Source organism: Anolis sagrei, chromosome 5 (assembly GCF_037176765.1).
Source record: "Anolis sagrei isolate rAnoSag1 chromosome 5, rAnoSag1.mat, whole genome shotgun sequence".
NCBI lineage: Eukaryota > Metazoa > Chordata > Lepidosauria > Squamata > Dactyloidae > Anolis > Anolis sagrei.
Genome location: NC_090025.1, coordinates 24,142,809 through 24,160,306, shown reverse-complemented (window position 1 = coordinate 24,160,306; position 17,498 = coordinate 24,142,809). Strand labels below are relative to the sequence as shown.

General features: G+C 38.8%; 1 protein-coding gene across 5 annotated transcripts in view; it reads left to right on the top strand.

The window, feature by feature from the left end:
* UNC5C (unc-5 netrin receptor C) overlaps positions 1 to 17,498 on the top strand; it is a 370,394-nt gene that overhangs the window by 260,604 nt on the left and 92,292 nt on the right. For all 5 annotated transcript variants that reach the window (XM_060779209.2, XM_060779211.2, XM_060779210.2 and 2 more), the window contains one exon: positions 10,536 to 10,639. In XM_060779209.2, coding sequence (XP_060635192.2) covers positions 10,536 to 10,639 — 104 coding nt within the window. The remainder of the gene's footprint in view (positions 1 to 10,535; positions 10,640 to 17,498) is intronic.

Below are 17,498 nucleotides of genomic sequence, written 5' to 3'. Positions count from 1 at the left end.
CTCACAATATTTTAATTTATTCGATCAGCTGCAAAGATGTTTCTATTTCATACTATACAGTTATCAGACTCCAATGCCACTTTGTCTTGGCTCCATCCTATGGGATGTATTTTAGGCATTTCTCTTCCACAGATGTCTTTTGTCTCACAAGATTACAAATCCCAGGATTCCATAGGATGCAACTGTGGCAAGTATAATCGTATAAAATTGATATAATGTTTAAAGAGCAGATTACATATTGTTCCTTAAGGGTCCTACTCAAATCTTTTTAATCAGATGAAAAACTAGTGTAAGTGCATGAAGTATAGTTGAGATAAATTGTTCTCCCAAAATTTAGCCAGATGGAAAAGATGCATCAATCACTATAAAGATGTCCTTTAGAGACTCCCCACATAAAATCATGTATAAAATGCAATCTGTGTTGGATTGGAATGCTTGTAACAAAGTTTTACCTTTGATGTCCAGTATTTAAAAGATGCTGAAGCTTTACTGTATTGTTTAAACTGATTTATGTCTTGCCTTGCTATATAAGCCCAAGGTTGTTATCTCCTGTGAGGTGGAATCATCCATTGTACAGCTCTGACATTGTTCCTCAGGCATTCAAGGCAATTGATTTTGAAAGTAGTAAGAAATGGAGCTAGTAAGAGAAGTGGAAGTGTCTACAATTAACCACAGAGATATCTTTGTAACAATGAAGTTTTGAGTCGTGAACTCTTTACACAGCAAAGCTGAACAGAACAAACCTCAAATTTGAGTACAAGTTCAACGTTCCTTATCTAGAATTCCAAAATACCCCCAAATCCAAAAATCTCCTCATGGGTTGCTAAGATAGTGACACCCTTGGTTTCAGATCGTTCAGTGTACACAAACTCTGTTTTGTGTAGAAATATTTTAAAAAATATTGCATAACTTATTTTCAGGCTATGTGTTTAAGATGTATATGCAATATAATAATGTTCATTTTTAGACTTGGGTCCCATCTCCAGAATGTCTCATGGTGTTTGTATATACAAATAAAGATATTCCCACCAAAAACACCCCAAAAGCCAAAAACAATTCTGGACTCAGGCATTTCACATAAAGGCATACTCCATCTGTATTGGAAAGCTTGCATAATCTTCCTTCACTATGACGCTTACTCCTTCATCATTGAACTCTTACTCAATGTGACACACTGCCACTTGTGATACCTGCATACTTCCCAATTTAGTGCCCAGCTGCACAATCAATCTAAATTGAAGTGGCCAATTTTAAAGATGTGGCAAATCATTTTTCCATTATCATTCTGATTTGTGTTTGTCTCACACCTTCACTTCCACTTTCCACACTGCCTATTTTATATTTTAACTTCCTCTAGGGCAGTGGTTTTCAACCTGTGGGTCTCCAGATGTTCTGGCCTTCAACTCCCAGAAATCCTAACAGCTAGTAAACTGGCTGGGATTTCTGGGAGTTGTAGGCCAAAACACTTGAGGACCCTCAGGTTGAAAACCACTGCTCTAGGGCAAACATATGTCTGTTTTTGCCTATGAACTCCTGTAAAGGGGAGAGAAGCAGGAAGATGTTGAGTCTTTAGAGGGCATTATTGTTCAATTCTAAATTAATAAAAAGTATCAGCTCTCAGAAAAAGGAGATAGAGACATGAATGTGTATTCCCTGATTCTTTGTATGTGTGATGCATTGGTGTCCATATCTTTCTACTCACAAACCTTGTGTATTTATTTATTTATTTTGTTTATCCATACAGAGACTCAAAGCAGCTCACAACTAAAAGCCTTTCAGTGCAACTTAAAATATATAAATATACAAATATTAAAACAGTATTAAACAACATTAATATTAAAATAATCCAGGTTAAAACCATAAAATCATATAAAATCGCATCACAAAATCACAGCAGCCCTTGATGGTCTTAAACACCATCTTTAAAAGCCTGCCTGAATAAAAAGATTTTAGCCTGCTGGAAGGACAGCAAACAGAAAGCCATTGTGGCTTCCCTGGGCAGGGAGTTTCAGAGTCAAAGGGCAGCCACCAAGAAGGCTCGCTGTCTCCTTCCAACCAACTGAGTTTGAGATGGAGGTGGGACTGAGAGAAGGGCATCTCCTGAAGATCTCAGAAGACCAGATCTCTATTTTGGGTTTGTAGTTGAAGAATTCAATAGAATTATGCTCATTTTATTAATGGACTTGAATTGTTGATGAAAAATAATATTTTTATATGTCTCAAAAAGAAACCAATGCTTAAAATACCCTGTGAATAAAGATTTTAAAGTACCAGTTGCACTAATGTGAAATCTTGACTCCGTTCTACATGTATTTGCAAATATCTGAAGAAAGTTTTAGTGAATGATTCTTCGGGGTCTTTAAAAGGTATTTTCTTTAAAACAAATGTGTGCAGAAGTGCTAAAGCACCATCAGTTTGCCTTAAATCAAAGTTTGAGTCAAAGAAAAAATCATATAAAAGCCTCTTTTGTTTTCTTTAGGCTCTTACCATGTTTGTTTTAGAGAGAAAGTACTAGTTAAAACTATTGAGAAGAGCGTGAGAGGAAAATAGGGGGTCTTTAAGGTCTACCAAGGGCAGAAATCCATCTTTTTTGACAGTAATACAGCATTGTTCAGTATGTTCCTGGTTTACATTTAATTCCTAGCTGACAAGTGTCTGTTTTTCATGCCTATTCATTAGTCATTCTTGCATTAGCACTGCCTTGAAGGCACCTCACCTGCCTCTTATCATATTTCACAGAACATGACAAAAGATATCCCTTAAGTTTTATCCTCAAACCACTTCCATCATAGCAAAGTCCAGCAAAAGAACAAGAGGAGATTAAATGGTAATTTCACACAAAGGGAATTCCTTAAGGAGTAGTTTAAAAAATGAAAGGGTATATAGAAATGTAGCATGAACAAAAATGCAATATTTTTAATCATTAAATATCAAACCCATTCAATGTTTTAAGTATTAGAAAGTGAAGAAAATCAATGCAATGCCCTGTCTTTATTTAAAAAAATATATAGAGCTGATCCCTGTTAGGTAGGTAAAGGTAGTCCCCTGACATTAAGTCCAGTCATGTCTGACTCTGGGGTGTGGTGCTCATCTCCTTTTCTAAGCCGAAGAGCCAGCGTTGTCCGTAGACACCTCTAAGGTCATGTGGCCAGCATGACTGCATGGAGCGCCGTTACCTTCCCGCCGGAGCGGTACCTATTGATCTACTCACATTTGCATGTTTTCAAACTGCTAGGTTGGCAGAAGCTAGGGCTGACAGCGGAAGCTCACGCCGCTCCCCGGAATCGAACCTGCGACCTTTCGATCAACAAGCTCAGCAGCTCAGTGCTTTAACCCACTGTGCCACCGGGGGGCTCCCTGTTATTCACCCAATAAATATTCTATAAATGTGCTAAAATTATATCCTTACAAAATATTGGGCTCCTTCACAATCTAGCTTGGACTAAACAAATCTACTTCCAGTATGCAATGGTGCCTTTAACTTTAGGAACCTGATCAAAAAGGTCCATGCATTCACTTCACACTGGGGAGAATCCATGGGCTCCTGCTGGAGTGTGTGGAGAAGCTGTCGCTCCATGCCCCGCATTGCCCATCTTACCTTGCCTCTCATCCCATGAGGGGGAACATCACCGCCTGACTTCCCCCCATTGCTGGGAAGGTGGGATGGAGCCTGACTGGAAATGCCTGCGCATCGTGTGAAGGGCTCTGTGCCGAAAATGGAGGGGAAGCAGCATATGGCGGGCAAATCGGCCTGTCTGATTAGATAGTAGATGTTACCACAATCAACCTCAGACTGGCATCTTTAATATGGGTGAACAACAACAACCATCAATTGTCGTGATGGCTAGGGAAGGTGGAAGTTCTGAGGGACATCAAGTAAAAGAAAACACTTAAATCATGAGCCAACATCCTTCACTGACTTTTTCTTCTTCTTCTTCTTCTTCTTTTTTTTACTTATGAACAGATATTACATTTCTATATGATGTGTGTCTGGATGTTCTTTATGTCAGCTAATGGAAGAGCATTTGCTAAAGCCTTGGAGAAGAACATATTAGTACAGGATAATTGAACAGTACATGAAGTCCATAACTTGACTGTTATTATGCTTTAAACTCAAGTCATGACTTTATTTGAGTTGTTTATTAAAGAGAGTAAAATCTCACTGTGGCCTAGGGATTTCAAGTACAAAAATTGTATTCATAGAAACTTACAGTAAAATTGCCACCTGCAGCTCTGCACTCTTAGAAGTGCAGCTACTTTTACTTTACCCTTTCTTTGGGGGCTTATATACCTTTCTTTTTGCAGCTATAAACATAGGCCCCAGTGTCATCAAGGGGCTTTATTTTTTCCTTTCAACCGTAATCTGAATGTAAGAAGCCAATTTTTCTTGCATCTGTCAACCGCTCTGGAAGTTGGTGTATTTGAAACTATGCAGTAGGAGAATGAATAGGTTCCCAAGAAATGTATAAATATATAACACAACTTAATGAAACAGTCAACAGACTTAAAGAGAGAATATCATATCACTTGTCACTCATTGTGTTAAAGACACACAAATGAACTCAGCACAACAATAACATTACTTTTTTATTCTTACTATGTAATGACTTTTTATTTCTGTATATATTTTATTATTTTAAATTTACATATTCATAAAAACAAATCTATCTATCTATACAGGGACTAGTACAATACTACCTAACATCTATACAATACATGTATTTGACCAAATAACATTACTTTGAATGCTTGGAAAATGTAGTAGTTATAATCTTGAGAAAAGAGTGGAGCCAAGCACATGAGCAAAATATTGTTTCATATAAACCATTATTTTTAGTACCTCTGATTTATTTACTGATTCCAATCTTTCTTTTCTTTTCTTTTTCTTTTTTATGTGGCATTTCTGAAATGAGTACATAGGCTAGTATGTTTCTTGGCATGAATGTATCTGATGCCTGGCAAACAGTGCGTAGCTAAATAGCATGTTCCTGGTTCAGAAATATCTTGGTGGAGTCTAGCTGTCAGAACACATAAGGAAGTAAGTGGTGTCTAGGACATCCATTGCTTTGTAAGCACACAGATTTTTTTTCCTCCTTTTTCTTAAAGGGCATTATTTACTTGATAGTCTCTAATGGCTATTTTAAGAAATTACAGACTATTATGTCAGGGTTTGTAGTGAAGGGTAGTTTTAGTTTGTACATCATTGACTCAGTTGAATGTAATGGTATTTTTTTTTTAGGGTTGCAGCAGGTTGCTGTAATGTAAGGAGGGTGGAGAAGATTTGGAATTATTAAATTCCTCTGAGATATCGGTGGGAAAAGGATTTTATCTGTGTCCATCTGCAGTTGCCTCCCCCCCCCTTTCTTTATAATGAACAGGATTTAGATTGTTGGGAAGCAACAAAAACAAATTATCAGCCTTACAAGTTAATGAAGCTGCCAGCAAAATTGTGCTTTCATAAACAAAATGTGTTATGAGCCCAGAGCATCATGATTTAAAAGGTTGGTGTATTAACATCAGGTCTAAATTAATGCTTCAGCAGGTAGATAGGGAAAAGTAAAACCAAGCTCCAAGGAACAAGCTTGCATTATTATCTGCTCTTCATACACTACTGCTCCGTTTACTGCAGTAACCTTGAATACTTGTGGTTTATTATCTCGACACTATTTTTGCCATATTGGGTAACTTGCTACATCAGTTTAATAGAAGAGTCTGCTGTAGTAATATTTGCTTTTATAAAACTGTAGATTATACAGAGGCAATGCAGCTCTGACTCATGGTACATCTTGCTACATGGTAATGACCACCATCACTACTCTTCCAGTATAGCAATCCATTGAACTGCCACTTAAATTTTACTTCATAGTAAAATTATTTTTTACTAATTGGACTGCCACTTAAATTTATTTCATAGTAATTTCTACCCCACTCAAGGGCATCAAGTTAATTTACAGAGTTCAGGGTGAGCTGTGTGCCATATACAGGTCTGTCATCGAGCATTTTGCTCATTGCTCTTCCTTGTACCTGCTCACAAATGCTGCAATGTAGCATCACCTTATAGGAGTAGAATAATACATGCATATATATATATATATATATAGAGAGAGAGAGAGAGAGAGAGAGAGAGAGATTGAGAGAGAGAGAGAGCTCGTGCAATTAGCCTGAAGGGGTTGCTACTCTACTTGTATTGAGTCAAAACTAGGGTTGCTTTGAATTTTCATCTAGAGTGCCAGAAGAAAGGGCCGGATGCATTGTGAGGGCATGAGGTAATATAGGAAAAGGAGATGGAGGAAGAAACTCCACCAATGTGAGCAAGCAAGAGACTCAAGAAGCAAGGAAAGAGTGAGTTGCAAAGAGAATAAAGGTTAGGTGAGGGAGCAAAAGGAAAGAGTGAAATACTTGAGCAGCAGAATGCAAGAAACAAGGGAAGGATAATGGGATGCACTGTGCGGGTTCCAAGGTATGTGGAGGAAGGAAGAATAAGAAGTGTGACTGGCAGCGTAGAAAGGGACAGAAAGTGAGGTTAAATCTTCTGAATAGAGGCACAGACACAAAACAAACACCAGAGATAAATAGATAGATAGACAGACAGAGAGACAGACAGACAGATAGATAGGAGTTACACTTTAAATTTTATCTGTTCCAACTTACCATTCATGCAACTTAAGAACAAATCAACAGAACCTATCTTGTTTGTAAGTTGGGGATTACCTGTACAGTAATTGCAAAAAAAAAAAAAAAAGTAAAAGCGTAATGGTTGAAACCTGAAGGAAAAATTAAAAATGCAACAATTAATGTACATTATTTGCATTATTACAATTCAAAGCTAATTTTCTGAATTAAAAAAATCAAATCATATGCCAGGATAGCAGGTAGTGGAATATAGCAACCTTAGTCAAGTTCTATCCTAACAGATATTATCTGTGCTGTGCCTGAGGGAAAAGCAACTTAGTAAAACAGACAGATATCCCCCAGGTCTCAAACAAGTAAGCAAGAGGGTGAATGCATATTGACCTTATATGAGGGACCCCACCCTCTGGGTACTGTTTTGCCAACAAGTGTAGCAAATGGTTGGTGCAAGGGGGCAACTCTTGTTGCCCCACGCATCTCTCCAGTGCAGCGATGCTTCCCCTCATCACTTGAAGGGAAGCGTCCAAGGATGCTTCCACCTCAGTTGGTGCAGTTCCTCTGCCAGAAGTCACATGACGTGTGATGGGTGGTGTGAGGCTCTGAGAAGGAAGTGTCTTGAAAATGTCCTTGTGTTATGAAGTGGATAGAATCTGCAGATGTGAAGGATGGGAGGTCAGCACTGCTACTCCTCAGTTTTTAGAAGCAATCTCTTAATTCAGCAGTATAGCTTTAGGGAGATGAAGGTGTTGAGGCACAATAAGAATTCTCCCTTCCACTACCATGAAATCTTCCTTCTCAAATTTCTAGCATTACAGTAACATAAACTTCACTTGTGCATTTAGAAATACAATTTAGGCATTTGAAGAAAAGGAGCAAACAAAGTTTGCAAGAGAATGTTAATGCAGTAAATATAAGTGCTCTGGGTATGAGAGATTTGCAGTGCATCTCTTTGCAATTCTAGAAATTTGAGGACAGTTTAATGGGGGACAGAATGTTTATAATGGGGAAAACAATACTATTTTGCATGCTTTCTCAAATACAGCCCTGTGATACAGTTGCCTATCTTGTCTCACGGTTGTGCCAGCCTTCCAAAAGTGTCCTTGAATACAATCATTCTTCAATTTGAGACCCATAGAAAATAGGCCTGGGTAACAACGGAAAAATTTGTTTCTAAAATCGATTCGTTTTTTGGGGTTTTTTGCGTTTCGATATTTAAAAAAATTCCGAATTTTTTTTTTAAAAAAAGTTCGATATTTATGAAATTTCGTAAATGGTAAAAAAATTACAAAACAATAACGAAACAATAACGAATCGATTCGTTAATGGCGGACGTGACCGCGCAATACACTAAAAAACCTCCAAATGGGACAGGGGGAACTTCTGAAGCTTCCCTCTCCCTCTGTTGTTGACTGTTGGTGTGATATTATATTTTTTTTCACTAATTAAACAAAAAACAACTATAAAACTTGCTCCAGACATGCGGAAATAATAACAAAACGACCTCAAACCAATAACGAAACGAACACATAACGAAATACGAAGCATTTACGAAACAAATTGAAAAATTCGTTTCGTTTTTAAGCTGCTCCAGAATGGTTCGTTATCGCTTCGTTAACAAAAAAATAACGAATTTTTAACGAATTACGAATTAACGAAACGAAACCGCCCAGCCCTAATAGAAAAGCAGTCATTTCATTTAGTGAATCCACCTTCTACTTTGCTGAAAATAGCTCAGGTTAGAATGCTAGTCAAAACCATTTTTGCGTATGTCAAATATGAAAATAGGAGGTCCCTAGCATGCACTCAGTGCTCTTTGTGCAGAATGAAGAATCTGGATGAATACATGTGTAGTATGTTGAATTATATTTGAGAAATAAGAAAATGCCAGCAGAGGAGAGTAAGGCCAAGGCAAAGACCAAGGTCCGCTTTGAAGAAATGTTCAGGAGCCATGTTGGCCTAACAGATAAAAAAATGGAAATAGATTTTATAAGTAGAGTTAAGTAAAACAAAGTAAAATTAAAAGGGAACCATTACATTCAACTAGTAATATTGATACTAAGAACTGTAGGATTGTAGAGGCAGTCCTCAATATTCATAGAGGTTAGGAGTACAAGATCTCTGTGATAGGAGGAAAAATACAAATATATGCTTGCTAATATATATTTATGCGAGAACACACTTCAATAAGTCTTTTAGGTACTCCAGCATGATTCTATGGACAAATTCTGGTGGAAATGCACCAGAGGACCTAGAAATGCCTAGACAAAGCACATGTCTCAGGAGCATATAAAGACAACAATGGAAGTGGAGGTAATTACAATAATCTATAAATAATCAAATCTGTGACTGCTTAACTCACAAATATGGAGGCATAACTGTAGTTGGTGATAGGTTTAAAAGAGTAAAAAAAAGAGAGAACTTCAGAAGGACCATATTATCTCTGGCCTCTATTAGATTGCACTTCTTAAGTTGATATGAATCTTGCAATTTATGTGTCTGCAGTTTAATTTCCTTTTCAAAACAGTATTTTATAAAGAACCTAAGTAGATTCTACACTGCTTCAGCTTTCCTGTGGTTTCTCACTGAACGCAGTTGATAAAAGTAATTTAATTATACTAAGGCATTAGGTCATCTATTTGTTAATAGTGCTGTGTACCCAGCAACCTCATTCAGTGCATTATGGAATCAAGCCAATAAAGCAAAATGGCATTGTGCCATTTCAGCAGCTGATCTGGGAAGCACTCTCCAGTGACTTCTTATCTGGCTAAGAAATTGTTTCCAATTACATTTCAAAAACAAATTAGAGGGACAAGTATTCCAATATTTGATTTGTCATCATATAAACCTCTGAAAGTATGATTTGCCCAGGGTCACCCAGTGAGATTACATGGATGAGTAGAGATTTGAACCCTGGTTTCCAGAATCATAAGTCCTGTGCTCAAACCAGTATACTATGCTGGCTGTCTCCTGGGAAATAAGGAATTGTACATTGCAACAAGTTCTCTGCATTTCAGGTTAATTTATATCTACAAAAAGTGAGTTGTCAAGATTCTGTTACTTTAGCGACCAGAAATAGACCCCAAGTTGAGTCCAGGCAGTCACAGTATTTTATGTTCCCCTTAGTCTTCACTCTCTCTCATAAAAGATACCTGGCAAAGATCCCTGTGAGGGATGATTTGACTATAGCAGTGACGGCAAAACCCTGCCTTCGATAGTCCGGCTTTCATTGCCTAGAAATTTACAGCAAGGAGTAATACTTCCCTTTCCCCTTTAGTAACCCATTTGGAAAATAAGAGATGTTATATGCCAAGGACAAAGACCCCACATCATTTCTGCATTTGTACCACATCTGTCACAACAGTGGACATTTTATTTCTGGTACTTTAAGTAAGAGTAAATGGAATAGTGCATTCCAAGTCATGAATTTCACATATACTCTCATAAATTTGTTCTGCCCAATTTCTGCCTCAGTCTGCATTTTTTAACACACAAATTCATATTTATTTTCATTTACAGCTTTCCCTGTGTATTTGGTACTCAGCTTTCTCTAATATATTCTTCCCACAGTGAACTGTCTCTAATATACACATTTTGCATGCAACCTCTCCCTATCATATTCTATTACTTTTTATTGCTTTCATATTTATACCTCATCTTTTCCCCTAAAGCTTCATTCTTACAAATAGAATGGAGACTAATAGGCCTTTATTCACAGGTAATTCTTGAGCTGCCAGGAATACTGCAAAATTCAGAAAATAACAGTCTGAAGTAAAACTGTGGTCCAGTCCACATGGTCGTTTTGGAAGTATAAATTAGGCTGGAGTATTTTTTATAAGTTCTGATGAAACCCCAGCCCTGGTTATCACAAACACCTTCACAAAATACATTCTGTTTTTTCATTCCAGACTTACGGAAGACATTTGAGCAGGAGCCACTTGGAAAAGAAGTGTCTTTGGAACAGGAAGTCCTACTTCAGTGTCGCCCACCTGAAGGAATCCCAGTGGCAGAGGTGAGTGACAGCACTCTTTAAAAGAGGAAATGGTGTAGGGTGGGGGGAGAGCTGACACAGTTATCCTAACTGAGGTCTAATCTGTGGCTAATGGTGCAGTGAATTAGGCAATGGCATGATAAATGGGTAGTAATGGAGATCTAACTGCCTGCTCTTGGTAGCATAGATTGATTGGGAACTGATTAATGACTTCAGAGTCAATTAGAATGGCCCACTAGGCAGAGCTACAGGCAGTTCAGTTTCGTTCCTTTTATAAGAAACCAAGAGCACAGAAAAATTCTGTTATCTCTCAGAGAGAACTCCAGTTAGAATTTATTAATGCATCTGCGCTACTTCCCACCCAACCATCCCCACCCTTTCCTACATGCTAGCAGTGAAAACAACAAGCATTCACATACATAATTTAAAAGAGATGTCATATTTTCCTCTCAAAACTGCTTTGTTTTACTATGACTGTGCATATGGTGCATCATTCAAGCTCCATAGCTACAAGAATGTGCATGCTGAGATCTGATACAAAGATAGAACAAAGGAAGAATAATCTGGTTTTTAATGTTCAATGCCTGTTTTATTTGATAGCAGTTAAAACACATGGGGAGGTTATTCTGTCATTTTCCATATGAAAGTGACCCTACCAAGCAGAAGTGGGGGCAGTATTTGTTCAGAGCAAGTCCACCTGTGGAAAATGAAAAAATGCACCTCTATTCACGATGATTACACTATTTATTAAGGTTGTGCAATTCAGCTGCACCACAATCCGAATTTTGGTGGGTACCCGGATCTGTTTTCCAGAGCCTCCTGAAATCCACTAATGGGAAAAAGCCGTTTTCAGCTTGGCAACCAAAAGATCCAGGAAAATCCAGTTATTGGCAGCAATGTGGAATGTATGAGGCTCCCCTTTCCATCGTTCTACCCTTTCTGCCCTTCTGCCTTTCTAGGAGACTTGGGTTTAAGGCAAGGGCTTAAGAAAAACTCCTTCCTGGAATCCTTTCCTTTCTATCTTTCAAGAAGACTTGGGTTTAAGGCAACAGGCTTAATAACCACCCTTTCTGGGATCATTTCCCTTCTAGCAGCTGTCTCCCTCCCTGCCTTCTACGTGTAGCCAAAAGAAACTGAAAGAAACCACTCTTCGGCAGCCAGTTTTCGGTTGCGACCAAAAAAAAATGGTGGCAGAGCCCGCTTAACCAGCCGAAAACCCTTTTTGAAAATGAATCCGTACACAACCTTACTATTTATACTATTGCTTTTTGTCTCATTTAATGGAAATTAGAATAATAGAATTATAGAATTGACCATGCCATGCAGGAAAAACACAATCAGAGCATCCCAACAGATGGAAATCCGGCCTCTGTTTGAAAGCCTCCAAAAAAGAGCCTGTACCGCATTCTGCGGCTGTGAGTTTCACTGTTGAACAGCTCTTACATTCGGGAAGTACTTTCTAACATTCAGGTGGAATCTTCTTTCCTATAATTCGAACTCATTGCTCCGATCCCTAGTCTCCAGGGTAGCAGAAAATAAGTCTGCTCCCTCTTTCTTATGATATACTTTCAAATATTTATATATGGTTATCTTGCCTTCTCTCAACCTTCCCTTATGCCAAGTAAACATAGTTAGCCCTTTAAGCCACTTCTCAAAGGCATGATCTCCAGACCTTAGATTATTTTTGTTTTCTCCTCTGGACACATTCCAGTTTGTCAATATCTCTCCTTAAGTTGTGGTGACCAGAATTGAATACATTATTCCAGGTGAGGTCTTACCAACACAGAATAGAGGGACAATAATGGAGGCTTCTTTCTCTGACTGCTGATAGAAAACTGGGGTGCTTGTGTTGAGCAAGATACAAGGATGAACATGCAGTCCTTGAGATATTGTCAACTTCCTTTTACTTTTCCACCTTTTGCTGAGTTGCACCCTGTAACTTAAATGGATTTCTTTGGTATTGCTGCACATGGAACTCATTACTGTGCAGGTGCAAGAAAACCTGCATGTTGCTGGCAGAATTGCTATCACCTCACAAAGCTGGACTGTATATAAGAGTGGTGAGAAGATAGTCGTTGCTAAAAGAAACTCATTTAAAAGTTTTTTGGAGTTTGCAAAAATGTATGTGGGAGGCATAGCAAATATGTAAGAATAGGTTCTCTGGTCTGATGAGATCAAAACTTAACTTTTGGCACTTGCTGCAAAATAGTGTACTTGGTATCCTGTTAGATATTTACATAATCATAAAACAACTTACAACACATCAGGGGGAATTGCTCTATGGGGCAATGTTTGTATTCTCAGGAGGGGACAAGAGATGTAGCTACATGTCTTGGGCCATTACACTACCAGAGTTAGCAGCATGTCCGTTGTACAATCAGCCCCATTATGCAACAAACATCACAACTCCATGAGTCCAACTGCACATTAAGGCACTGTGTAAGACATCCTGATAAACATATTCTCAGTACACCAGAAGGGTTGCATATCATGTCAAGCATGTACAGTATCATCTTCTATCTTCAAAGAGTATACTTCTGGATTTACTGCAGAAATGTGAAACCACAGATAATGAGCTACTTCTGACAGAAGCATACCAGAGAATTGTGCTGGAGGAGATAGAAAATGCATAGAGATAAAACCTTTATTGCATAGCTAGGTCCTTGAATATGACTTTGGTCAACTTCTGCCAGAATACCATAGAATAATAATAATAATAATAATAATAATAATAATAATAATAATAATCTGTCAACTGCAAAAGGCCATCTTACTTAGATCTGTGCGTATCATTAGAAAATACATCACACAATCCTAGACACTTGGGAAGTGTTCGATTTAAGATTTTGTGATACGAAATCTAGCATATAGATCTCATTTGCTGTGACATACTGTGTTTTTGTGTCAATAAAATAATAAGTTTTATTTTATTTATACCCTGCCTTTTTCCTTGAGGGATTCAAGGCTGCTCATTTCACATGTGCATAATGTTGGTTTTGGATTTCAAAATATTCTGAAAAATATTTTTGTGGTATAGGAATCTATTTCTATTCTTTCCATGTTTTGTTTTATCTTGTTCTAGTACCAAATTTTCTCTTAAAGAAGTAATTCCCAGGAACATATCTGTTTTGTTCACTAAGGTGTATTTCTACCTGAGTCTTTGAAATAAATAGAACTAAAATGAATAGACTATTAAGATAGACTGAAGCAAAGTTCTGATGATTACTGGGGAAGAATTCACTGTAAGTGTATCCAAAACTGAAAATTGGAAAAGTTAATTTTTTGGACTACATTTCCCGGTTAGCGTAGTCAGTGACCAGTAGTCATTCTGGCAGAGGGATTTTGAAATGTGCTACTGAAATATTTCTAATTTGAGTACAAACCTTAACTAGCACAGGATCTGGGCGAGATCATCCGGAGTTTCGGGGTGCGGTGTCATCTGTACGCAGATGATGTCCAGCTCTGTCACTCCTTCCCACCCGCTACTAAGGAGGCTGTCAAGGTCCTGAACCGGTGCTTGGCCGCTGTGATGGTCTGGATGGGGGCGAACAAATTGAAATTGAATCCAGACAAGACAGAGGTACTCCTGGTCAGTCGCAGGGCCGAACAGGGTATAGGGTTACAGCCTGTGTTAGACGGGGTCACACTCCCCCTGAAGACACAGGTTCGCAGTTTGGGTGTGATCCTGGACTCATCGCTGAGCCTGGATCCCCAGGTTTCGGCGGTGACCAGGGGAGCATTCGCACAGTTAAGACTCGTGCGCCAACTGCGACCGTACCTTGGGAAGTCTGACTTGGCCATGGTAGTCCACGCTCTGGTTACATCCCGCCTTGACTACTGCAACGCTCTCTACGTGGGGTTGCCTTTGAAGACGGCCCGGAAGCTCCAATTAGTCCAACGGGTGGCAGCCATGGTATTAACAGGAGCAGGGCGCAGGGAGCATACAACTCCTCTGCTGTACCAGCTCCACTGGCTACTGATTAGCTACCGAGCCCAATTCAAAGTGCTGGTTTTGACCTTTAAAGCCCTAAACGGTTCTGGCCCTACATACCTATCCGAACGTATCTCGGCCTATCAGCCCACCAGGACCCTAAGATCTTCAGGAGAAGCTCTTCTCTCCATCCCGCCTGCTTCACAAGTGCGGCTTGCGGGAACGAGAGATAGGGCCTTTTCTGTGGTGGCCCCCCGGCTTTGGAACGCCCTCCCTACTGAAATAAGATCAGCCACCTCGCTAATGGCATTTTGGAAAAAACTGAAAACTTGGATGTTCGAGCAAGTTTTCAACTAATTCCGATGTGATGATGTTTTGATCATGGACTAGCAATCAAGGATAACGAATTGGATTATGACTTTAACTATGAGATGTCCGGTCTGTATTGGTGGCCCAATACTATGTATGTATATGTATGTATTTTTATATCTTATTTTATATTTTTAAAGTGAATATTGTATTTTAAATATGTTGTAAACCGCAATGAGTCGCCGCATAGGCTGAGATATTAGCGGTATACAAGTGTACCAAATAAATAAATAAATAAATAAATAATTCACTTTGTCTTAATTTTGGGAGGTATTTAAAACTTTCATCATGATCCAGGCACAGAGCCTCCTGGCTCTTGTTATTTTTGCCATAATGTACCCTGTGCACACTTAGAAATCTAATTTGGGGGAGAGTGGTGTTTTTGGAACTGGTTTTTGGTGCCACAGGGAGCTGGAGCAGGAAGAGGCATTCGAGAAAGTCTGAATATGTCTACCAATGAAAATCAAATTTGACCTTCTGATTTTGGCCTTTGAGCTGTGCTGTTCATACACAAAATACCACTAACTTGGGAAATAACTGCCATAATACATTTGAGTTATTGAGTCCCACATACAATTGCTTACCTTCATATTTTTACAAACTAGGTATATATCAGCAATTTGTACTAAAGATATATTTGAAGAATGTGTCTCAGTGACAGAACTCTTCCATGATAAAGAGCTTACAGAATGGGGAAATACACTTTTGCTGATCAGCAGAAAACTTGATCGCTAATGATGCTTAATTCCCTCTCCACACAAAGACACAAACTTCATAATACTCCCTCTCTGTCTGTCAGAGGCAAAAATCTTTCCAGCTTACTTAAGGATGCCATTGTTTAATAACAAGGGGCCTGTCACTCATTTTAGTTGCCTATGTCTCCCAACACTCTGTGTGTTATCTGTAGCCATAGCTTGGAATCCAAGCTCTGCAAAACTGCCTGAAAACAACAGGGAGTAAAACAGTGTACAATTAACCTTATTTTATTTCCCCATTTCTTCCTTTGCTGTTTTATTTTCTGGTGTGGGATAGGATTAATAATTTATTAGAGAGATGGTTTGGTTTTTTTTCCCCCATAAACCAGATTTCTGATAGCTGTAGTATTCATCGGTTTGCTGTTCTCAAGGAGAATTTATCAGCTTCTTTGCCTCTGAACATCTTACCAGCCAGCTGTTGCGAGGAGACAAGATTATTTGTAACAGGCACGTCATATCGCAGATGCATGGCAGTACTTAGAGACTTCATTACCTTCGCTAGGAAGTGAGATTACTCATGATTGCCTATGTACAGTATTATGCATATAATACAGATCATACCTCCCAGTGTTTTAAGAGCTAGCTCTGTCCAAAGAAATGTAAAAATAGAATTCATTGACATCCTGGACATATTCTGGGTGGCGTGGGGGACAGAGAAGTGGCATGATGAATACAAAATGAAGGTCATACTTTTATCATGTGTATTCTGTGAATCATCATCATTATTTCATCCTACGTTTTGCTCAATACAAGTTCAGATTATGAGAGCCAGCATGATGTAGTGGTTTGAGCATTGGATTACAACTCTGTAGCCTTCACTGCTTTTTCAGCCTTCAATACTTCTTATTGTTGCTAAAATATAGAGAATTGTGATGGCACGCCCAAGTCTTTGGGAAAAACTATAGTGTCTGGCTTTACTTGGGGACTATCTGTATACCTTCTGTTAAGATTAAGACCCTTAACAGACAGAGGCACTTTAGGCAAGGTGAAAAGATAATCAAAATGAGTTTACTGAAAAGAACATTAATAAAGGGTTAAGTCCACTTGGGACTATTGTAAGATAGCTTAAAACAATACATTACAAAAGGAGATTTTGCTGGTTGCAGTCATCACTCTGGAGTTTTTGAAAGTCTCCTGCTTCTGGTGCAAAGTAATGGTTAATAAGCTAGTGCTCATAAACTGTCTTAAGTTTTCTTTCTTGTGAAGCTTAAGCTGGTCAAAAGCTTACATTGTCTCTGGGATGCTGATATATGAATACTGGCTGAATGCAGGTGCTAAGGATACCTGTTTTGGGTTGTTTGGGCGTAGGATTACCAGGCAATGCCCAAGCCTCTGGTCACTGTAGCTCTGCTGCAGAAAAAGTGAGGAGTCTAGCAAGAGAGCTCTGTACAGGCAATTGGAATAGACCAACTAAGGTTGGTCTATAGGGAGGTTTTATACTCCACCCAAAAACTAATACAAAGGAAGGTATCTACACTATTGGGAAAACCTATAAACAGGGGGAACTGGCGGAGAAGAAAAGGCAGAGCCAAGACTTCACAAGAATTGTGTTCTAGAAATCAGGATCCTCGCTCATACCAAGACTCTCATCCCCCTGGTGTCTTTGCCTTTGAAGTAAATGAAAAAGGCTATTTGTGTATTTGAGTTTGCTGTGACTTGTTGACGAGTCTTAGGAGTGGAAAATCGGCCCACAAGTCTTCCAAGATTTCCCACCCCTGTTTTAAGATGATATAGGATTCAACTGTGGTACAGTGTTTTGAATATTAAACTATGATTCTAGGAACCAGGATACAAATCCCCACTGAGCCAGTGAGAAGCACAATGA